The following is a 24455-nucleotide window of genomic DNA, read 5'->3' as shown; positions in this document are numbered from 1 at the left end:
CTTGAAAAGTCTTAAAGTCAGCCTCAGATTGATTCAATTTGCATTTCTGAACAGAGAACATTGCCTAAAAGGATTAATAAATTGGACGAAAAATGCCTTCTTTCTGCACCATGCCGTCAGAGCTTGTAAGACAACATCCAAAGAGAAATATCCCCCCTCAACTAACGTCTATCCAACATATGCTCCTGCTATCTCTCTTGCATGTCCCTCCCAGCATGCCAGTGGAGATGGGAAGTGTGTATCAGGACGCTGTGTGTGTGTGTGTGTGTGTGTGTGAATGCGTGCACTCGTCTGTGGAAGGAGACGGGGACATGAGTCCTCTGAGGCTCAGTTGGGAGAGAACACACACAGTCTGTATCTCACTGTGTATATTTGTGTGTGTGTCTAGGCATTTATGTGTGAGAGTGGTGACTTTGTTGTTGCGTGCCAAAGTGCTGAAAGTGACAAGAAGGCACAGTGGGAAAAGATCTTTGCCGCTCTATCTGTATGTGCAGAAACAGACCACGGAGATGGAGCCATGCCATTGGCTACTGGACACCTACAGCAACATGTCTAGAAATCCAAGAACACATTTGCCAGCTACGAGAGCCAAATTCGCTTAGTGTGATAACACGAAAAGAGCAAAAGTAAGACATTCCAAAACAGTCTAAAAACTGATTCTGCTGTCAAAAGAAGGTGGCAAATAATTTCTTGAAGCTGCACGTGTACAAGTACATTGTGCATTTGCATTAAATGTAACTGAGGAGCACTGCTAACAACTGAAATTTCTTTTGATGACAGCCGTTGAAGGTAATTGCATCTGCAAATCAAATGGTATATGGTGTATAAAAGATTTCCATGTGTTCTGAGGCTGTGGAATCAAATTATTGTCTGTCTTTTTTAATGTTTTCAATGGCAGATAGAGTTGATAGATGATAAATTCAGATTATCTTGTTTACTTTGTCATCGTTATCTTTATTAAATTATTGTCTTTATCATATGGATATAGAGAATCACACTGACGTTCACTTAATAATTCTCTTTTCATTTTCAGCACTTTGGTTTTTTTGCTTTATTTTATTCTTTCCATGCCAGCTTTTTGTTTTCTTTGGCTGTGAATGTTACTTTGTCTTGTCAAAGCAGATTTCTAACAACCAAAGGACTCACTTCACTCTTTTTTCATAAAATTTGTATTTTGCAAAATTTTGCCGCACACAGCAAACATGATGTGCATCCAATTTGTTCAACCTAAAGAAAGTGAGGTTTATGGACAGCAGACTGTTGAATGGAAAACATTGTCACTGTTGTTATTTGCTTGTCAAACTAGCTTGTATAATGGCTAATGGACTTTCATAGACTGCCAGTGGCTCAGTGGTTGTTTTTTTAATAAGGAACAAGAACCACATGGAGACTCAGACAATGAGACGTGCACACAATATACAGTGGGCATGGCTCTGCAACACTTGGTTTGTCTATAATTACTACAAACACAGGAAGAATTTGGATTTTGATGAGTTTTTGAGTTTTTTTTACGAGTTTTTCTATTTAAGAGAAGAAACTATGTGAATGTGGTCACAGAGAAAACAATTTAAGTCCAAAGTGAAACGCAAAATCAGAGAAAAAGTTCAAGAGGTTGAGTATGATGGTGAGTGCCTGAGACAATGGTAAAAACATACTGTGGTGTGGTCAAAGGGAAGCCCACGTGCATTACAATGAGGGGGAATGAATGAAGATTATGAGACCCTGCTTTCTAAAAGACAACACTGACCCCTAGTGATACAAGATCAAGTTTATTCAAAATCCAATCTGCATAATCTCTGAGTCCATGCGAATGTGTACATAATCATAGTAAATCTTTAAGTGTTGTACAGTGTTTTATATGAGTGTGTTTCTGTAAGTGCGTGTGTGTATGGAGAATCAACATATATTGATGTGTGTTTATTTCTCCACAGCTATGAAACTGTTCAATTTTCAGTGCACGGCCTTGAAGTGTGTATTTGTTTTAATATTGGTGCCTGGCTGAATGGAGCTTCCTTTGATACGATGAAGGCTGACAAGCGTGAAACAGGTCAAAGGAGGCATGTGGGCGCTGCCAATTAACCCTTTTCACCGTGTGAAACCAAACATAATTGCCTGGTGTGCATGAGGCCAATAGGCCATGGCCTGCCCAGCGTAGGCTGAAATGGGCATTAGCGGTGCTGCCAGGTGACCATTACACACAATTGAACTGCTGGGTGTCTCTCCAAATCACATGGTTACAGTTGCTATCCTGACCTAATTGGCATGATATTACCAAATGGCCCCTAATTCTAATTTTCACACCTTCACAATTTCTCTGGAATATCTTTATAGATAACACTACTGGAAGAACACTGTATTTTACTGATTATTGCCTCTTTTCTAACTCTGATAATATGCAGATTTTATTAAATTTGAAAAATGAAAATGTCTCTATTGGTAAAACATTGAGATTTTGCCATAATTCTATTAATAACAGTGATAATCTTAACTGGAACAAATAGTGGGTAAAAAGTTAAGCTCTGTGTGCATTGATAATCAAATTTTATTCATGTCATGCTCAAGGCAAATCCCCACATTTTTATACCCCAAAGTAGAGCATGGCTTAAATGAAACTAGAGCAGTTCTTTGTACTGCTGCAGTAACAGCATTTGTGAAAAATCTGCTCTCATTATAAAGATAGTTGTAATCAATTAAAGATCATATTTATTAACAATGTAAGATTAAATGACTGCTTACTATTTCTTCAAAGAAGGGAAATACACAATGACTAAAAATGATGTTTTCTGCAGATGTTTTATCCAGAGAAATTAAGCACTGTGCGGTATGTGGAAATTGTTGGAAAGAAAGTCATATAGATAGAAATGCAAGGTAAGTTTAGATGCACTTTTTGTTAGAGACTCATATGTGGTATATCTAAATCTTTGAATGAATAAATGTATTTGAAAACCTGTTATTTAGAAAATAGTTTTAGACTGAGATCACTGACTTGTTCATCAACATTTTCCAACATAACAATCTCATGCTTTACAAAGGGACATTAAAAGAGCTTAACTTATCACGGAAATCCACTTACACCATTAGAATTAAACCCTAGTGTGAACTGTTTCCAGTTGGTCTCGCTGTTTTTCCACACAGTGCTATGTATAAATGTACAAGAGGATACATGCAGAGAATAATAACAACACCTATAATCATCTATAATACTGCAGACACTACTGAATGTACTGACAAATAGATATGTAGTCTTTATACAGATAAGGAGAACTATTCACATAAATGTCTGTGAGACAAGTGTTACTGTGAAACATGTAGGCAGGTTATGAGTAGAGCAAGAATGTTTGGGATTATGGAAGACAGAAACTGTCAAAATCAAAATTGAATATTTAAATGTATAAATGGCTCAATAAATACATTCATAATTGTTAATACATTCTACTAAGATTGATAAAAATCCATTTTGGGAATAATAACTGCATTAAAGGTGGAATGATTTTTAATGTTCCTGCTCTGATTTTCAAATGTATCAAATTCACCTTGTGTTAATAACCCCATTTATTTATTGCATCATTTAACTCATCATTTATTATTAATTTATCTATATATTAATTCTTTCTTCACTGTACTTTAATTTCTCCATTTTTTTTCTTTGCATTTTCCACTTACTCTTTTCCCTAAAATGTATGTCCTTATGGACTGTTTGTTAGATATATTTTGTATTTATTTGACTGTATATTTTTTAATCAAGCCTTATCTCTCTCTCTCTCTCTCTTTTTATATATATATATATATATATATATATATATATATATATATACATATATATATTCTTTTATTAATTAATATTATTATTATTATTATTGGTATTAGCTCATTGCAACTATACTGATACTGTATTTGTCTGTGCTAGAAGGCAAAGAATAAAGATTTGCATGTACCCGATCTGCTTTGAAATAGCTATTTAAAGGTAAACTGTTTCTCCATTTATCATTTTATTTCATGCAAAAAACAAGAACAAGTAGAATAACCTACAAATCAGATCACTATTTGGCTTGAATACCGGTTACCATTACATTAGCACCACGGGTCCTTTTAAGGTACTTGGCAGGTAGTCCACACAGGAGTTACTGGATATATGCAGCTACCTTAAAATTTAAGTTGCAGAACATTCTGCTAAGTATAACATGCTATATTATATGGTATTATACTGGTAAAAGAGTGTAAAAACAACAGATCGATGAGATATTAGATGTTTGTTGACATTTGGGTTAAACTAGAAGAGAGAAAAAAACTATTTCTTTACACAAATATTTTATTTGACTTGTAATACTGCTGTCTGCCGCTAGTCGTCACCGTTTCACCTCTCTTTTATTCCTCAGCCTCGCGTGCCCGCCTGACTGACTGTCCAACATGAAATGTTGGCAAAACACCCCCTCCCCAACCCCTCCTTATCGTGTTGAAAAAATGGCGGACAAGCGCTAAAGCCACATCAGAAACAAATACACACGTCACAAAGCAAGGTAAACGTCCTCGGATATACCGAGCAACGTCTCATTTTTGGTTCGGCTTCAGCTTGAGCCCAGATAACCACTAGCTGAACTCAGCGTGCTGCTGCGCTCCCATTTAGCTAATGCTAATATCAGGTCAACGAGATAGACAGCCACCTAGCATGCTAAGTTAGCATCTAGTGAAGTGGGCATGTCTGGTGTATGTGTGTAGCGTAGCATGCTGGATATGAAGGATGCACTGGCTGCGTGCATGTTGCATTTAATTGAGTAATGTTTACATGTTTAGACGCCGTTAATCCACTTCATACTCCGCGATAACACACTTAGCGCGCTGTTGTCCAGTAAAGAAATATCACATGCAAATATAGTTGAGAAGAGGGCGAAAGGGGAGGGGGGACTCCATGTGTTGGCTTTGTGTTATGAATGGAGCTTAAGAAATTTCGGCAACGTCAGCTGCAATGCTTTGTCAATAAATAGAAATATGGAGTCCTGTGTATATGCCAGGCAAGTGATAGTACCATGAGGTTTGTTTTACTACTGTGTATTAGCCACAGGAGGAAGGTGTACCTGCTGAGCGGTCTAACGCCAGTCGTCCTGTCACTTTCCCAGATTTGAAAACAGGGAGCGGGTCGCTTTAATTTGGACGCCATCCCCCTTGGCGTAGGAAAAAGGCGCACTTCTATTGAAAGGGAACTCACCCGTGGAGGAGAAACGCTGCAAACGGTTATGAAGTTTTAAGGTAAGAATGTTTATATGAACAGTACATTTTCTAATACAAGCGCCTCTGTGGATTCTCTGTCATTCCTCTTTCCCAAATATATTAAACGCCAGCTTAGTCCATTCAGCTTTTTTGTGACAAAGCGAGAATTGTTTTTCCTCGACACATTCAAATATCTCTTAAATGTTTAATTGCTGCCGCTGGGTTTTGTGAACCTCACCTTTACACACAACAGGCATGACGTTTTCTACAGATTTTGCTAATATTAGGTCATTTTTCTGTGTTACTGGCTCCCAAACTTTCAGTTTAATGGCGTTCAATGGTGACTATGTTGACATGATGGGCTTGTTGAAGTATTTATCTGCTTTATATTTGACCTGCTGACCTCTCTGTTGGTGGGCAGGAGTTTGGGTATCAGGGGTCACTGAGCCTGGAACATCTTACTCTTCTCTAAATTCTGTCTCTACTGATTGACGGCAAGAAATCTTGTCACATGATAAGAATAATGTAATTTTGCTGTTCAAGAAGGGATATTTACTTTGCCTAATAAATTAATTTGCCATGGATGTATGCGACGACTATGATGACACTCTGAGCTGAAGAAAAATTGAGCTTACTAAATTTGTAAGGAGATAAATTTATGCTACATTAGCACCGTCTTAATTGTGCTGCTTTTTATATCATCTTCAAAGAGACCTTCCAGTTCCATTTATGTGCCTATGCGCACAGTCAGCCAATAGAGGAGCTTTGATACATCCTGATGTACTTGAAATAGTAAATTAAATCCATATGCGGTGCATCGTTGAAATGATCTTTTGTCTCTAGTTGAACGTGCTTCATCTTCTACTCATCACTCCCTGGCTAACATGTGACAAAAGTTCAGATAACAAGCACAGGTTTCTATTTTCTTTGTCAAATCAAGCATTTGTGAGGTACCTTTCGGTTTGAATACCCCTGAATTCTCATTGATATGAATTCTTTCAATGCAAATCTAATTATTCCTTTATTATAAGTAGAATTATTAAGATTAGAAGCTTATGCATAACTTTTCTAATAGATCCCTTAAATTAAGTCTAATTTATTTGGGATTTCAAGACCATGTGACTTTTTTTTTCATATAAGATGGTCAATAAATTAAAGACAATTTTTGCAGTGCAGGAGTATGCTTGTACGTTGCTTGCACAATTAACGGGGGAATGATTATTCTGACCTCATCATTAATTCATTTTTATCTCAAAACCTTATAAACCCAAATGTATATTGGACATTATCACTTCTAGGGGGTTATCTATATATGTCACGAGGGAAGTTGTGGGATATTGCTCTTGAAGTACTTTTGCTGAAGCAAACTGCCTCTGAAAACTACTGCCTCAAATTCAATGGGCCTCATGCAAGAACATTTTCGTATTTTTATTCTAAATTTCTCTCAATTTTTTCGTAAGAAGGTCTCGTAGGAACACGCCACGTCGGATTCAACACGCGCTCTTAACTTCGGAAAAAGTGCGTAAACGACCTGTGTAAATGATGAATCCCACCCGTGCGTATCTAAGTTCACGTGCACGAGGATAGTAGATTTGCATACTCCACGCCCAACATTATACCATATTAGGCTGTGCTTCCTCGCTCTTGTACCAGGAAGTGTTGAGTGTTGAGTCATGAGAATGGCATCAAGGCGCAAAAAGAACAACTTTATGGGCTCTGAGATTAAAGTTCTGCTTTCAGAGATCCAAAAAGGAAAATCTGTCATTTTTAGCAGTGTCAGCAGTGGAATTACGGGACCTGCTAAAGCGAAGAAATGGGAAGCAATTACGAGTGCTGTTAATACCATGTCACCGAAATGAAAAAATAAATGGTTTGATATGAAAATGGCTTAAAAAAAAATGTCTCGTCCTGGGCAGGAACTCGATGACTGCAACTAAAGCTGTGCAATCAGTTGTTGCCTCATCATGATGGCACTTTGATGGGGTGGTCCATGAGGGGGGTCTTCTGGCACCACACCTTCTGGTCTGCCTGGGCTGGTTCAGGTGGAGACCCTCGTTCATGGCAATATTGCGCCATGAACGAGGTATCGAGACACACCAACCTGGCCTTCAGCTCAGTGCGCTCCACGACAGCACGGGTGTTTTGATGCGTATATGCGTCTCGTGCTCCAATTATGATTGGCAGTCCAGCCACGGCATGAAAGTCCCTCTTAATTAATTTGTACTTGTTGGACAGCGGTGTATGGGAATTTGATGTACCATGGGTGATAAACTGATGAGAGCTTTGATGACCAAGGGGAGCGCACGACTCACAGAAGACTGGGACACCCCCGATCTGTCTCCAATCTCCCTCTGAAAGGTTCCAGTGGCCAAAACTCAAAGGGTGCTGAGGACCTGGGCGTGTGGTGGAATTGGGTTTGATCGGCGTGTTTTTCTCTGAAATTGTGGCTCTAGCAAGCTGCATATTAGCAGCAGCACAGTCCTTGGGAATCTTAATCGCGATGTCAGCCATTCGTCTGTCTCCACACGGTCTCTTCCAAGAGCCTGACGCACTAAGGCATCCAAAAGTAACAAGACAGCCGCTGCGCTTCCCGTTACAGATTCAAATGAACCTTCAATTAGTGCACAATTTAAGTCAAACAAAATAATGTCAGCATAATTATGGGGTATAATGTATATTTATTTATGTTTTCTTCAAAGTAATTAAATATACAATCCATTAGTCAAGCAAACTTGATTTGAATAACAGCGGACTATTTTACAAAACTCCTACGACAGCTCTGGATCACTCGTAAATTCTGTTCGTACCTGAAAGAAAACACAAAATACGAAAAGATTGGTGAATGTGCAAATTCTCTTACATCACTCGTACGGACGATTTAAGAACAAATCTGTGCGTACGAACGGTTCTTGCATGAGGCCCATTGTTTTTATATGCCATGATCTAGTTTACTCTAGTTTTCTCTGCAAGGGGATAAATTGTGTCTTTGAAATATGTTGATAGTGACTGAAAGATGAGGTTAATAAAAAAGAAATTTGCTTTCTCACGTAATCTGCCTTGTTCTGATACCTCGGTGCTCAGTTTATGCAGCTGTAAAACCGTTTATTTTTGTTGTCTTGTCTTCAGAGTGGAGGCCACCTTTGTGTTGTTAGTTGGTCAGAATTGTTGGAGCATGAGGAAACCCGTTCCACAGAAAGGTAAGAGTTTGGTAACTATGAGTAACCACTAGCTTTTTTTCTTTTTCAAGTACTTACACAGTTTCTTAGTATATTTCAAGTAAGGCTATCCCCGAAGACTCATTGAGCAGTGATTATAACACTTAATGCATGGTGGGAAAATTGCCCACAGTTTAGAGGCTGTTGTGTAATTCTTGGCTCCTCCAGCTATAGAGTGGAAAGATGCTCGAAGGATCAAGCATGCCCGAAGTGGACGGCCCTCCCGAGTGCCCTCACAGTACCAAGGTAAATAACCCACAGCAGCCAGTGATTTCTTAATTATGTTTTGGCTCATTTAAAGTGAACACAGTACTCAAGGATTTGCTTCAGCTTTTTCATTTATTATTAAAACCCACTTTTGTTCAAATGTTGACTCAAGCCAGTGTCTCTTTTGTTGGCTTTTTTCTTTAACAAAGTGGTGATTTAAGTCTCATATATTCTTCAATGTAATATGTTTCCAGGCTTGTATATTTATCACGCCATTTGTTACTGGACAAATGCCTCTCAACACACTTTTGTAACAGCTCTTGTTCTTCTGCAGGGCACTTCAGCTGGGAGAAATACCTGAAAGAGACAGGCTCTATCGCTGCTCCTGCTTCATGCTTCAAACAGGTGAGCAGATTCAGTGGGCCATGCAGAATGTCATTAATCATTTAACTACAGTTTTCTTTTATTTTTTGCTGATATGTTTTTTTTTTTTTTTTTGTCCCTTTCTTCTAATACTTGACAATCATCACCATCTAGAGTCTGACACCTCCAGTCAATGAGTTCAAAGCAGGCATGAAGCTGGAGGCCCAGGACCCGCGGAACACCACGTCCACCTGCATCGCCACAGTGGTGGGCCTGACGGGCTCACGGCTGCGGCTGCGCTTGGATGGGTCTGACAATAAAAATGACTTCTGGCGTCTGGTGGATTCCTCAGAGATCCAGCCAATCGGCAACTGTGAAAAGAATGGAGGCATGCTACAGCCCCCACTGGGTAAGAACACAGTTACACATCACCGTTTCCCGTGGCTTCCATGTAAAGTAAATACATTTCTTTAAGCTCTTTACTAACTTTACAGTTCCTTTTCTGCTTTTTATCTGTGGGAATTTTTTTTCTTGTTCTTCTCCTTTTTCTTCATTTTGTCCTCTAGAGATCAGTACCTGACAGCAGAGAATAGTAGGGCAACGTGTCAGAGATCGTTTCAGTATTGAGCTTCCATGGAGAAAGATCTGTGCAGTTTAGTTATTTTAGTTTGAAATAATTAGCTCTGTTATTGAAGTGGTGAATTTGCTGATTATTTTCATGATAAATTAGCAGAAAAATCCTGCGTCCTTTTATCAAACAAAAGTGGGAAAAAAGTTACTTATTTGTCAGAGTAAAGGATATATTTATTGTTTTGTTTTGTGACCCATAGTCCAAACCTGAAAAATCTTCACATTCATCTGCATAAAAACAGAAAGGCAGCAAAATCTATATTTGAAAGACTGATACTAGAGAAAAGCAGACACTTTTTGCTTGAAAAAAAATACAGTTTATTACCAAAATGTCACTTAATGTTCACCTGAATTACTAATTGATAAATTCCTTCTGCACAAGTCTGTATTTTCACAATTTGTCCATATCGGCAACCGTTTGGTCATCATTCAACCCTTCTTCAAACTGTCCTCCTTCAGGTTTCCGTCTCAATGCGTCTTCCTGGCCCATGTTCCTGCTGAAAACACTAAATGGTGCTGAAATGGCACCCTCTCGCATTTTTCACAAGGTACCTGTACAAAGCTCTCAAGCTCAACGTGCACAGAAATGCAAACAAATTTGATAATCATAGTTGCTCTTTTTTTATCCCTAAAAATCTTTATTTTATTTTATTTTTTCCATAAAATTGTACATTAAGAAGATGTATACTTGGCAAAGCTTCCCCATGTTTTTTCTCAGGCACATACCTGACCCCCTTTTCTCTCTCCATATTCCCCAGCAGGAGCCCCCCGCTCCAGACCAGAACTCCTTCCAGATAGGCATGAAGCTGGAGGCAGTAGACCGAAAAAATCCCCACTTTATCTGCCCAGCTACAGTGGGGGCACTGCGTGGAGTTGAGGTGCTGGTCACCTTCGACGGATGGCGTGGAGCCTTTGATTACTACTGCCGCTATGACTCGCGGGACATCTTCCCAGTTGGCTGGTGCACCCTCACTGGAGACAACCTTCAGCCACCTGGCAGCAAAGGTGTGGACCTCAACAGTTGGCAGGGGGGTTTCGCAGGGGCATTGTTTCGAATGTAACACCTCAGTGGTGTAGATTATTTTTCTGTTTGTGCGACGCAAGCTTTGTGCATGGATGGAGGGAATTGAATTAGTAAAACAGCTCTGCAAACATCTAAAATGTCTCTGTTAGGGCCTGTTAGTTTTTTTTTCTCTTATCTGACTGCTAGCAATCTTTTGTCAGTCGTTCCCAATGAGGAGAGAGTGTATGCGGCAGCCCTGAGGAAAAGCACTGCACTTAGTGTCTTTTTTTCAGACCTCTCTGCCCTTTTTTTGTGCGGCCGCTCCAAGTGCTTTTAGTTGAAAATTTCTGAACTTCTTAGAAAGTGGCTGGTGACATAATTGTCTAGATGGAAAGTGATATTAAACAAATGGTCAAACGGGGACTGCTGGTTTACTATAAAAAAGTGGTTAAAATGAAGATGTGTAGTTGAGATTCTGTTGTCATATTTAAAAAAAGAAAAGCTGTGTTAGAGCACTTTTTTGATGAACTGCTACTTGGCAGCCTGCCAGTGCTTTTCTGCCAAAGTGGAGCCTGTAGACAGCCCATGTTAGAAATATATCGTTGTCAATCATTACAACCATTTTCCAGATGAACCAATCAGGCCGACCTTGCTTCACAATCCAGATCTCAGTCAAAACTTATTTTCCATGTGTTGTTTACTTGTGCACAAGTTGTCATCTTTGAACTGTAACATGAGGTATGAGGAAATCTTGAAAAAGGGAAGGAAAAACACAAACACTCAAACACACGGCAGAGTTTGAAAATACAACCATCCTTCATTCTGCCATCTATCTTTTAAGCTCCTCCTTTTAAGCACACACCTCATAAGTCGTGTCGGAAAGCTGCAAAACTCCTTCACACACCACGTTCGGCTTCTCACAAGGACTTTATTACACTTCAAAACACTGAAAAGGTCTGTAATAAGCCACCGTCTCCCATCACTGAGAGCCTAAACACACAGCAGCGAGCTGTTGCAAAAGTCCACTTCCTTTACAAAGTGCTGAAATGTTGTTGTAGAATTTAATGCCTACCGTATCCTAAAACGTGGAAAATATTTGAATGGGTTTTGATTCCTACCTTTTTGTGGTATTTGAGAGTTTTGTTTTTAGCTCTGCGTGTATGAAAATGTTTCTCCACATATACATCCATTTAGTTTGTCCAACCTTTAACTGAGCATGCCTGTGGTCCTTCCTTTCATTTGTCAGGAAAGTTTGAGATAATTCAAGATTCAATTCAATTTAGCCAACAAGTCACTTTTAGTCACTGGTCCATTACAGCTGTAACATTTAAAATTCGGAGCTATGTTGATTTTTTTTTTTTTTTTTTTTTTTTTTTTTTTTTTTTTTTTTTTTTTTTTTTTTTTAAGCATAAGCCATGAGCTAGAGGAATGACTTGGAACAAGAGTAAACCGATTTGTTAAACAGGATACATTAAAGGAAGAAATGGACAAGGGTTATCCGCCACAAGGTCAACTGTCCTCAGCTGCAGAATCCACAGAATGTTAAGGAGTGAAGGGAAGCAGGGAAATGAGGAGGCAGGACATGTCTTTGTAGCTTGCTAGTATTTTATGAAGGTCTGGCTCTCACCCAATTGGCAGAGAAGGCCATGACGTGGTTGGAACGAGCCTGGGTGCCCCTCCACAGGCCTCTCTTTGGCACACTGGTGACTACAGTCTGATCGGATACCTTTGAAAGAATTACATTTAGAGAGGCAGTAGAAAAGAAGAGAAAAGACAGGCGTCTGCTGTGAAAGGTGGACTGTTTACATTGTCACTGGATGGTGGGAGGAGAGAAGCAGAGAAGGGTGGAAAAAGAAGGAAAGGAGGAGCAACGCAGAGGAAGAGTGGGAGAAGAGGACAGGGCAGGAGGAGAGGGTGAATCTGAGGACAGCTGAGCAGACAACCACACATTTTTTACTTTTCTTTGAGCAGCAGGGTGAGTAGAATGAATGAATTTACAAAATGCAGTCATGGAGCGATAGATTCAAAGCTTTGGAGACGTTCTGTTGCTGTAATATGGAGCTGGCAGCGGTGGCTTTGTGAACCCAATGAACCCGGTGCACTCAAGGGAGAGAGGAGAAAAAAAACAAGGATTTGCTTGTTATGCATTCGTTAGACTATTTACAAGAACTACAATTGATTGTAACCTGAAGCTCTTTACACCTTTAAGCATGTTTTCAAGGATTCGTCCACTCTGTTTAGAATCAATCAGAAGTCGTGTTTTTTTTTCTCCTGGCCTCAGTGTAACTCCCCCATGAAAAGTAGCAGTAGCCTGCAGACTGAGCTTTGCATTGATTCCTGTGCCTGTTTTGAAAGTATTTAATAAATACAGCCCCCCGGGCCAATACCTGTGCAAATGATTGTGACTACACCTCAGAAATATGTCTCGGGTTGAACCAGGGTGAATGCCGAATTATGTTGGCTTGTTCCTTGCATGTAAGAGAGTGTGAGAAGGCTTGCAGGTGCATTTGAAGTCAGATATTCTAACTTTTCTGTGCAGTTACTTTTGCATGCACACTCTCTCAGTTGTGCTGGCTTTTAGAAAGTACACAGTTTACTTGGTTGTTTTTATGTTTATCATATCCTCTCTCTCTCTCTCTCTCTCTCTCTCTCTCTCTCTCTCTCTCTCTCTCTCTCTCTCTCTTATATCATGCCCTCTCTTAATGCTTTTACCATGTGCTTGTTCACTCAGTGGTTTGTGGGGTTTCTGAAATGCTCCCCATCAAGAAATGAAGGGTGAGTGTTCTTAGAAGGGAGTTTTGGAGATACATTTCAAGTCTGCTGCACAGCTGTCTGTAGTTTACTTCTATATTTGGGTTTAATCTACAGACTAAGAAGGTGTTTGCACATTTCTTATTCTCACGCTGGCCAGCGGCGGCTTAAACGTAGTCAAAAGAAATCCGTCTTTGATAGCTGCGCTCTTTGTTCTATCGTTAGTAGTTGTAGATCACAGTTTATGCAGGTATTAGATGTTGATTCTAAATAGAACATTTCTGCCGAGATATATTGCACCCATCACATTGATACATATTTCCCTTCGTACTTTATCTGTCTTTTCACATGGTTTGGGTTTATTCGTTCGAGTTTTAAGGCAACTCTGAGCACCTCGATAAAATCAGTCTTAATAGAATTTTGTGCATCGATAGCTCAGCTTGTGAAAAGCAAATTTATGATTTTAAGCTAGATTGGCAAGTACTTTTTTTTAAATCACTTTTTTTAAAAAAAAAAAAAGCCTGATTTATCTATTTATTACTGGTCAAACAAATGTATCACATTCATAGTGACCCAAGTATGTCTTTGGAGTGCATGTTCCTAAGAGTGGGCACACTCGCTCGCGTGGAAGCTCTTATTCTGTTGGTTACAACTCTCAAATAAAGAGAGACACAAAGAGACTTCTGAATGTATCTGCCTGACAGTTGGCAGCTCGCGCTGTGTGGGGCTGACATCTGTGGTCCAGACAAAAGTGGTCTAATTATCTCTGAAAGTGGTGCCCATCAGAAACTGGTCAAACGCAGTTTAGATTATGAAGCGTGTTGACCTCCCTTCATGCTGTTATTGGAACAGCATGCAGTACATCACACACAAACAAATGCAGCATCGTTCTGTATTCTCAGTGGACATCACTGAATAATCATGTGCCAGATGAATGCTTGTTGAGTTGCGCTGTTGGTGTTTTTGTCGTCAGATTTTTATCACCAGCCACTTTTTTTTTTTGTCTTTTTAAAAAAACTATTTATTTAATTATAATTGTTTTTCATTCAGAAAATGAATGTTCAGTTCATTAAAAAAAAGTTAATAGTTCCTTTTAAAGTTCACTGAAAGTTTTAGAATGACTTTGTGAGCTGTCCAACTGCAGCATACACATCTTGATGTAACCTCATTTTAATTTTTTCTACATGTTCACTGCTTCACTTTGAAGAACTTTCCTGTTTGAGGGATGAGTTGTAAGTGTGTAACTTCTGTAAGAGAAGACCCGTGTTGAATGTTTGACCTTTGACTGTTGTAAGCAGTTTGGATTATTCTGTAATAAACAAACCAAAGGAAGTGATGCTGCATATTATGTAAATTTATCTTCTAACTATTCAGAATTGGGGAGTTGTGCTTACAGAAGATGCTGTTTCACACATGAACTCCAGAAGTGTTTGGAAGAACGTGTGGACACTTTGGACAAACATTTTCCTCAGTTGCTCAAGTGCATGTTGGTATCACATTCACTTTGCAAAGGGAGATTTTCTGCTGGCGGCGCACTCTCACAGCTAGATGTGTGAAAGACTATGTGCAGGGGAACGTCTGCATAGAGCGTACAGAAGGTATGAAAAGATACAAAAAGCTATGCTGTGGAAATTGCTGTTTTCTTTACCTCACGTTCACATCAGGAATTGATATACCACATGTTCAATACCACATTCGTGTGAATATGTCCATGCGATTGACAATCAAGCGAAAAACAGCATGCAGGTCACTAGTAATACAGTAGTTGGAAGAACCTACTCTTTTCAGCGCAAACACTCACAGTAAATGCTTTGGGAGATTAGCTGCTACATTTCCCACCTGCTGATCTTCAGGGGATTCGGCTCAGAGACTGGGCGTAAAATCTACATAAGAAATTTGAATCGGATGCTGTGGACACATGCATATGCATCCGGAACATCTCTAGAAAACAGCTGTAGGTGAAACCTTGTGTTTGGAATGCAGTGTGAGTGTAACATATGTGAATGACTCTGCTTGTTTTTTTGGTTGGCTGCAGCTTGAGTCAGTTAAGGGCAGAAGAGCAGACAGTACAAGGCCTTGAATGTTTTCATAGTAGAGCACGAGTCATTCTGTGTGGGGGTGTCGTGTGTGTGTGTGTTACAGAGCAGGTGTTTGGTGGAAAGATTTAGGATTTTTTTTAATGAAAATATCTGTTTCTCATCTTGATTGTAAGCACATAAAGCGTTCCATGTTACAGATGGAATACACATACTGGTAAAAGAATAATTATCTAAGACTGCGTTGTGTGTCTGTCAATCTTTGCCGATTTAGTGGTGCTGCCGAAAAGCCTTGTTGCACTGACAGACGGAAGTGTGGAGAGCCCAGTCATGAATCCCACCCCCACGGTGGGCAGACCACCAGGTCAAAGAGGGCGCAAGCCAGGACGCAGGAAAACTAAAGTGACGGGGCCCTGGAGTCAAAAGGCTTCCGCATTGGGACAGAGTATCCAGCCAGGCAAAAGCCTGGAGCCCATCAAGATCCCCAAGAAACGAGGACCTAAGCCTGGCAGTAAGGTGGGTTTAGATGGTTTAGAGACGCTATCTAGTTCAGACTGTTGTCTTTATTACACAGTCAAGTTTCCCCAAATATCAAAAATTATGATGATCATCCTCATCTATTTGTATCAAACCATGCTGACAGTTTCTTGAGACATCCAGCTCTGAGATTTTTGGTGTTCGTTGTGAGATTAAATGATAGTGACTCAGAACTGAGTAACTAGTAAGTGTTTGATTTGCTGCTGATGATACGTTTTTTCATGCTCAAATCACTTACTTCATTCACCTCCGTTATGTTTAAATAGCCAACATCTCAAAGACAGAAATCTCAAAACTAGGACTGGGAATCGAGACTGGGTTCTAACATGGTACCTACTTGGCAGTTATGCACGAGCTGTTGATGGAAATATTTTCCCTATAGTACCCAAAGTTAGAGGTTGCAGATAAGATTTTAATCATTTTAGCACACACACCACTACTCCTATGTATCCCATCTGTGCAAACAATAAGTAGCTGTTAGCTGCTAGATACCTAAAACATTTTAATATTGTCCAAAACCAAACGGTCTGATAAGGTGTGGCTCAATTTCTCCAGAATAGATTCCAACAAGTAATAAATGTTCAAATGCAAACTTGGCAATTCAGGCAACTGATGATGATGATGATGATAGCTGTTTTTTCCTGAGGTTAGAAATGTAACATAAACAATACTGACTGCACTTTCAGACCTGTGTATACCGTCCTCATTGTTTCCATCTGATAAAGCTTTTTCTTGAGCAGCCGTGCAGTTAGGAGAGGTGTTGTAGCTTTACCTGAGAAGGTAAACCGGATGACATTTCCACAAGGTTAAGTGGTGCCACAGCGCCACTTTTGGTTGCATGTAAATACTTTTTATCTATTTTATGTTGCAGGACATTGGGGAGGAAGCCGTTGCCCCGTTTGACTTTCTCTCCCTTGTGCTTTGTTTGCAGCTGGGGTGGGCAAAAAGAGCTGGCTGGTTGGAGGAGGCCATGGCCGGCCCAGGACGGCCGTTTACTGGACCAGGGCGGACCAGAGGAAGACTGCCTGCCAACTGGGCACAGAGGATAGCTCTGCAGCAGGCGCAGACGGAGGAGGAACCCATCAAGATCCCAAAGAAAAGAGGGCCCAAGCCTGGAAGCAAGGTAGCCGTCCAGGACATAGTTAAATATATAACCCTCCATAGAACAAAAAGACATTTTAGCAGCTGTTTTTTTTTTTTGTTGACTTTGCCAGAGAGTAAAACCTGCCAGCACCTGAGCTAGCCTGACAACTGTCATATTTGAATTTCTGACCAATTGAAATAGCAAAAGAACATTAGTTTAATTGTTAGTTTTGTCAGAAGTAAAAATTCACAAAATAGTACTATTTTGATGGGCCAAACTATTCAAGTAAGGCAGACTGAACTGGTTTCTATTTCACAGAAACAAATGATTGTCCACAACACATGTTAGCAACATCCAGTTGGATGTTGGCAAAGCAGGTAGCTGCACTCATCAGGCTCCAATAATGTCCCAACAGGAGGTTAATTAAAACTATTGTTGGAATTTTTCACTTGTCCCTTATTTAATTTTCTGGTGTAACATTTCATTACAAGGATTTTTTTTTTTTCATTAGTTCAAAACTAAAGCCCCATACACACACGTCGCTGCTATTTACTCGCTACTCGCTCACTCGCCTACTCGCCACTCGCTTGGGTGCTTTTGCTGACTTGGTGTGTAGAAGTTGGGTGGCCACTGTTTGGAGAACACTGGGGGAACGTCACCTGTCAATAATCTGTATTCTGCATTTTAATTGGCTACTCGCTTTTACTCGCTTTTACTCGCTTTTACTCGCTTTACTCGCGTCGCTCGAAGTTGAAATATGTTCATCTCGGAATCCGCCCACATCGCATCGCTTGTACTCGCTTGTACTATCCTCGCCTACTCGCCTCGCGTGAACACATAGACATTCTATTGACTTCACTCGCTGAGCGAGTAAATAGCAGCGACGTGTGTGTATGGGGCTTAAGAAAAGAATGCAACATAAGAGTCACTTTTCTGGCTGCATTTGCTGGCTGTAATTTAACACTAAATACCACAAAGGCTGTAGTTGAATCTGTATATGTGTGTTTTTATACAGAGAAAACCCAGAGTGGTCCCTAATCCAGTCCCCACGTCTCCCACCAGCAGCACCCCAGAACCTGACACCAGCACTGTACCCCTGGACAACGCCACCATCCCCAACTCTGCACTTCAGGCTCCCACAGGTACACAACTAAATGCTTTATTCAACAGGATTCATAGAAAATGTGAGTAGCTTTATAGAAAGGTAGAGCAGAGATATCTGTCTGTTCACTCAGGAGGCACCGTGCTACTAAGAAACTTGGCAAGCATGATAAAGATTATCTGCTCATAGGATTATTACTTGCAAACAACGCTCAAAAGGTTGAAAATGGGTGATTTAATGGATTGAATCGGTCACAAAAACCTCCTCAACTTGTTTTTTCTCTCCTAAAGTTTGTGTGTATCTAAACAAATACGGCAAGGTGGGACCCCATCTGGACCAACGGCGCATCCAGCAGCTCCCAGACCATTTTGGTCCTGGCCGAGCCTCTTCAGTGCTTCAGCAGTGTGTTCAGGCTTGTGTGGACTCTGCCCACAACCAGGCGACAGTCTTCGCCTGCCTCAAGTCTGGACAAGGAGGCGAAGTCATTTCAGGTGCAGACCGAACGAATTCGAAAGGAAATGTGCAAATTATTATTTAGCAATTTGACGTTTGATACTGAAGACCAAGGAGGGGAACCTGATTAACTGTCGTTTTTTTAATTCTTCTGTGTGTATCATTAAGCCTTTTTTGACCAGCAGCAGCACACCCTGACCCTCCCTACAGTCAGCAGTGTCACTTACGTACTCCGCTTCCTGGAAAAACTCTGCCACAATCTTCATTGTGATCCTCTGTTTGGCAGCCAGCCTGTGGCCACGGGAGGTCTAAACTACGACAGTCACTCGTACTCTACAGGTCAGAGCCGTTCTTTTTTCATTGTGTGTTCACATGTGCATCTGCACAATGACAATATGCAACTGTGACACAATTTCTATTCACCAGGTAGCAGTCGTATTCAAAGTTAATTTGTTTGTTTTTTACTGTAGAATTGTTCTTTTGTTGATGTTTTGTATTAAATTCTTTTAAGACATAAAACTCCAAATGACCTTAAAAACAAACAAACAGAAAAATCCGTACCCAAAAAAAGTTTGTGTGCACTTTTCATGTAGTCAAAAGTAAGATGCTCGGTATGTAATGAGTCAATGTCAAATCAGGTAGTTATTTCCAACTTCTTGGTCTATCTTAAGGCTCTAGCATGGTTGCTGCGATGGCTCGCGCGAGCGGTGTAGATGACCATTTATAGTGGCGCGAGTCGATGCGCCAGTTGTTGCAATTTTCTCCGTCACAGAGGTGTCGCTGCTACGTGAAGGTTACCGCTAACTACTCTACAACGACGAAAGTGGAGAAGAAAACAATGCCCCTGTAGCACTGTCATCAATGGTACTGCTGCTTAGAACCTTGCCGGCGAAAATGCGACGAAAGAGAAAGATTACTTACATAATAGCTGATGAGCCTGCAGAAGTTGAAATTTCAATAGGTGTGTTCTCACCATTATAGTCTGATATAGTACCGGTACTTAGAATATTGCTATAGGACTTTAAGTGTATTGTCTTACCATTTCTTTGTTAGTTTGTTATGAAATAGTGTGCTTCAATGGACACACTTGTGAATTATCGTTACCTTTCAGGATGCAACAATGTTAATAATAATAGATCGGTTTTATATAGCGCTAATACTCAACGCCGCTTCCAGTGAATACCAGTGAATGAAACCACAGCAAATTCCTAACGACATCATTTATTTAAAACTAATTGCACAAAGTATTTTACATGACACAACCGTCAGCCTGTTTTCGAGTTGGTCCATCCGTTTTGTCGTTCTCCGGGCGCGCTAAGTTACAAATTTCGACTGGTGCATGACAACGCGCTGCGCCGCCTTTCATGGCGCGCCAGGTCAGAAATGTCATTTTGAGGTCACACGCCGGCTGCGCCGTGAGCGACGCATCAACTATAAATCCAGCTTTAGTCTGCACTGTCTCACACAGCAAAGATATTACAGGAGCGTAGGAGAGGAGAGACTAATGTACAGTGCACAGTGAAAATGAGTACACCCCTGTTGAAAAGTAACATTTTGAACAATATTTTAATACACACACAAGTTATTCCCAAAAGTTGCATAGAGTAAGTTTAATACAACATCTGTTCAGCTTACAACAGAAAAGAAAGGTCAATAATAAACAAATTTGCTTTCGATGGTGTCAAGCATGTGTGGTGGTAAAAAGTGATTTGTACAAAGAAAAGTGCCCCATGCTTAAAGTCAAGCATAGTAGTGGGAGTGACATGGTTTGGGGCTGTATGGATGCCATCAACAGTAGGAAGCTGAATTTCACCAAAAGAAACATGCTTGTCAACATGTACTGTGACTACTGAAGCAGATCATGATACTCTCCATAGGATTTCAGTCAAATCTCACACACGTCTCTTTTAGCCTGGTGCAGACTCAAAATGTAAAATTTCAATGTAAGGCAAGGATGAAGCGCACAACGATGACCTCCCTTTTAATGCCTTTTCATTTCATGACATTTCGGGCCAACACGGCCCATTCTCAGGGAGTTTAACATAGGGGTGTACTCACTTTTGCACCAGCATAATTTCACAAAAATGGACAAATATGTCATTTAAGTTATATTATTGACCTTTCTTTTCTGTTGTAAGCTGAACAGATGTTGTATTAAACTTACTCTATGCACGTTTTGGGAATAACTTGTGTGTCTATTAAAATATTGTTCAAAATGTTACTTTTCAACAGGGGTGTACTCATTTTCACTGTGCACTGTAACTGTGAATTACAACAACACAGCAGACTCGCACTGGGCTGAAGTTAAAGAAGTGTCCATAAAGTACCAAGATTTAATAAAATGTTTGTTTTGTTACGTTGAACAGTGGAGCACACATGCCACCAAATCCAATTTATTAGGCCGCTGACTTCTATTTGATGTTGTTTTTGGCAAATAAATTTTGTCTGGTCTGGCCGGAGTTCCTGTCGGCCTGGCTGCCTGCCATGGTTGTATAATTTTGGGGGGAATGCGCACAGATTCAGTCGGCATGTCAGACTTTTATAAGATTATAAAATACCATCTGGTCCACTTATCTGTATCTTAATCACATCTTCTTTCATGTTGCTTCACGTGGTACTATACCCTCTGGCTGCATCAACTGATGCTCTGTCCTCCACATGTACTTGTTTTAGAGAGAAGGAATTTTGGAGACAGCCTGACCACGGGCCCAGGCCGAGGCACCAAGCGCTTCCTTCAAGACTTCAGCAGTCCTCTTTCGCAGAAACTGGCAAAAATCCCACGACACACCACTGATGGTATGCTCGTCCTGAAAAGACATTTTTGTAAAAAGCCGATGAATGTTTTTTTTTTTTTTTTTTTTAATTTATTTGTGTCTGAAAAGGATTTGCACTGACTTCAAAGTAGTTATTCGGTTAAGGATTCCGCTTATTCATGTAGTATTTATTTACACGATAAGTGGCTCTCAGTTCCCATCTCTGCACCACATTTTATGTAAAACATTTCATTTTGAAAATTACTGTCCAATAAAGGTTTGAATAATCATATAAAAGGAGGTAGTTCATGGCTCAGGAGCAAGTGGAATTATGTTTTGGTGGAAGGAGGTTAATCATTTAATCATTTTTCAATTTCCTTAAATTTTAATTAAGTTAATGGAATATTTGAAGAGATTTCTATAACGGGGTAATATTCCCCTCAAAAGACCCTAGTGCTTTTCCTGAAGGTTGTACCACACACTTAAAGCACTGCAATGTTCTCTGTGTTAGAGCCGTAAAGCTTTTATGGCTGATTTATTTTTCTTCCTTTTTTCATCTGCCGGCCCCATTTCTTGTATAGTGACTCTGAAATGATCTGTAAGATTATTTTGTCCCAGTGACGCATCTGCTTTGTCCACAGGTGAGTCCTTCGTTGAGAACAGTGTTGCAGCACCAGAGCACTTGAAGAAAATTCCCCTTTCCCCAAACTCTCCTGGACTGGTATCTGGCCTCAGGTCTCCCTCCAAACTTCTGCATCACAACAAGTCAACCGGTAGGAGAGTCACTGATTGTGGCAAACTGTCTACATTTTAACTTTTCAGTACTTTCACGTTTCTGTTGTCTTGATATTTCTACATGATCAAATCAGGGAACAGTCTTGCATTTGTGTCGGTGTACAAAATTAGGAAAAAACTGTATGCTGTCGGGTGTCAAAGTCGAAATGAACTTGAATCCTGTTTTACCATTAAAGATGCAATTACATCTGTATGTACGCTGATCATTGCTTACAAGGTGAACACAAAATACATCGGATGATCAACTCTCACGCAGTTTATGGTGCATCGTGAAATCTAATGTCTTGAAATCATTTATACAAGGAGGGAACATTAGACCAAAGTCTGTCACGCATTGATTAATCACAGCGGTAGCACAACGGATCTGAACTCTCACCTAGCGAGCCATCATAGTGAATCCATGGCCAAAATAATAATCATGATTACTTTTGATCAGTGTTGAGATCACGATTATTTCTCTACGGCACTCTTTGCATATGAATTGTTCTTGGTTAACATCACTTGCCCTGAATCCGAAGTATTTCCAAACAACAGATGAGGATCCACGTCGAGGGACAGCTCTTCGGCCTCCGCTGTGCCGGGCGTTTGGTTTTTGTTTCGACGTTCTGCTATCTGTTCTTGTTTATCCGTGCTTGTATCGCTACTCCTCGAAACTTCATCAAGAAAACAAAAAAAGCCGGCAACAGCTTTAGTCTTATCTTGATGTAAGTGACAAGCAGATTAAAGACAATTCTGTTGTAAAAAATATCATTTACACACTAATGAGTAACATTAAAAACTTTCAAAGCCCTCTGGAGTTAAGGCAGATGATGAACCCTACAAAAGATTGTCTTTATGGATTTGGATTTGTTCTTTTGCTCTCAGGCTCGGGCAGTTTCCGAGAAAGCCCCAGACCCAGCGGTCAGGATCCAAACCTGTGGACTGTAGAGGAAGTCATGCGGTATATCAGAGACATTGACCCAGTGCTGGCTCCACATGCTGACCTTTTCAGAAAACATGTATGTTTGCATTCAGTCTGGTACCTCAAATAACTGTATTTCTCTGTCCGTCTTTTCTTTGTGTTCTGTCCAATAGAATCCAATAGATTCTAGGCTCACACTTTAAACATCTGATTATGTGTAGTAGTTTAGATGCAACTTAAAGCTCTGCCACGAACAAACAAAAATAACCCCCTCGCTCTTTTCCTTAGGAGATTGATGGTAAAGCTCTCTTGTTGCTGCGCAGCGACATGATGATGAAATACATGGGTTTGAAGCTTGGCCCTGCCCTTAAACTCACCTTCCACATTGACAAGCTCAAACGGGCATGAGGAGATAATCACCCAACCACAGCTTTCCAAAGGACTTTTCTCCCGCCCCATTTCCCTATTCTAGGGTCAGTATATCATGCACTTCATAATGGACATGTACTGACCATTTACATGTAGCAACTTCCATCGGACCACCATATCTGGTCTCCATTCTCCCTGTCCTTTCCTCATCTAATGAGGAATGTTTATTTTGTGTAGCACAATCCAGCTCTATGGCAGCATGGGATATGTAAGATCGCCCACTTGTAAATCCTAATTTTTGCATTTCAGTATAACTTGAAGACTTGTGGCCATTTTTACTGTTAAAGGCTCAACAGCCTACTTTTACTATGTTACATTTAATCTGTACGTTTAAATATTTTGTACTTCATGAATATATGGACATGTATTTTTTACAACATTTGTGTTGGGATATACGAAAAGAGAAAAACCCTAACGGTAGAAGAGAAAACACTACGCTCATCCCAATAGTTGGGACTCTTTCTGATTAGTCTCAGTTTGAGGCATAATTTTACAACTACAAGATAAAGTCTGTTGAGAAAATCCTGATTTATGAGGGGGAAAGAACAAACCCTTATTGTTGAAAGACTGCCATGAGGAAATGTGTTTTGTTCTCTTATTCTAAATGTTGTTTACAATGTTTTGTCCTTGTTATTTGTACTTTTTTAATTTTTATACTATATGATTAGAGTTCCGACGTGGAGAGCCCTATCATATTTAACATGTTCAATAAATATATAATAATTCAACTGTTTTGTTTTTTCAGTTTTTTGTTCTGCAATGTCAAAACAGTTTGTCGTTGTTTGTTTACACACTGTGTGAAGTCTGCTGTCACAGATTTGTTTTATACATTTATTTAAATTAAAATGTGTTTTTACTTTGCTTGGCTGTTTCACAAAGATTCATTCCTGCAAATTTCACAAACAATGTAAGCTTCTCCAAGTTGGTTGATCGAAGGTTGCAGATTTACAAATTGTCCACCAACAGAGGGCAGCGCAACCCTTATCTCAAT

At 40.0% G+C, this 24455-nt stretch overlaps 1 protein-coding gene across 3 annotated transcripts; it reads left to right on the top strand.

Annotated features, from left to right (window-relative positions):
• The first annotated feature begins 4421 nt into the window (after positions 1–4421).
• Positions 4422–24192, top strand: LOC142380264 (polycomb protein SCMH1). Of its 3 annotated transcripts, none has more exons than XM_075465983.1 (17): positions 4422–4517; positions 5115–5244; positions 8332–8402; positions 8589–8666; positions 8962–9032; positions 9165–9399; positions 10080–10168; positions 10382–10625; positions 15685–15926; positions 16879–17070; positions 18047–18173; positions 18424–18624; positions 18755–18925; positions 21260–21382; positions 21981–22112; positions 22999–23132; positions 23324–24192. In XM_075465983.1, the coding sequence occupies exons 3-17, from the start codon at positions 8378–8380 to the stop codon at positions 23441–23443; spliced, it is 2184 nt and encodes a 727-aa protein (XP_075322098.1). In that variant the 5' UTR covers positions 4422–4517; positions 5115–5244; positions 8332–8377; the 3' UTR covers positions 23444–24192. The 3 variants fall into 3 exon arrangements, with proteins under 3 accessions (XP_075322098.1, XP_075322097.1, XP_075322099.1); XM_075465982.1 differs by having other exon boundaries at positions 10379–10625; XM_075465984.1 differs by lacking the exons at positions 22999–23132; positions 23324–24192 and adding an exon at positions 22669–22984 and having other exon boundaries at positions 10379–10625.
• Positions 24193–24455: the final 263 nt, after the last annotated feature.

The sequence above is a fragment of the Odontesthes bonariensis genome, chromosome 5 (assembly GCF_027942865.1).
Source record: "Odontesthes bonariensis isolate fOdoBon6 chromosome 5, fOdoBon6.hap1, whole genome shotgun sequence".
Taxonomy (NCBI): Eukaryota; Metazoa; Chordata; class Actinopteri; order Atheriniformes; family Atherinopsidae; genus Odontesthes; species Odontesthes bonariensis.
Note: the sequence above shows the minus strand (reverse complement) of the source record. Positions and strands in the feature narration are given on the sequence as shown.

Bases quoted from the DNA above. Each gene is read 5' to 3' on its own strand.
- LOC142380264 (XM_075465982.1), top strand. From the start codon at position 8,378: ATGAGGAAACCCGTTCCACAGAAAG. The intron at 15,927-16,878 runs GTGGGTTTAGAT...CTTTGTTTGCAG, and splicing joins GACCTAAGCCTGGCAGTAAG to CTGGGGTGGGCAAAAAGAGC. The intron at 18,174-18,423 runs GTACACAACTAA...TCTCTCCTAAAG, and splicing joins TGCACTTCAGGCTCCCACAG to TTTGTGTGTATCTAAACAAA.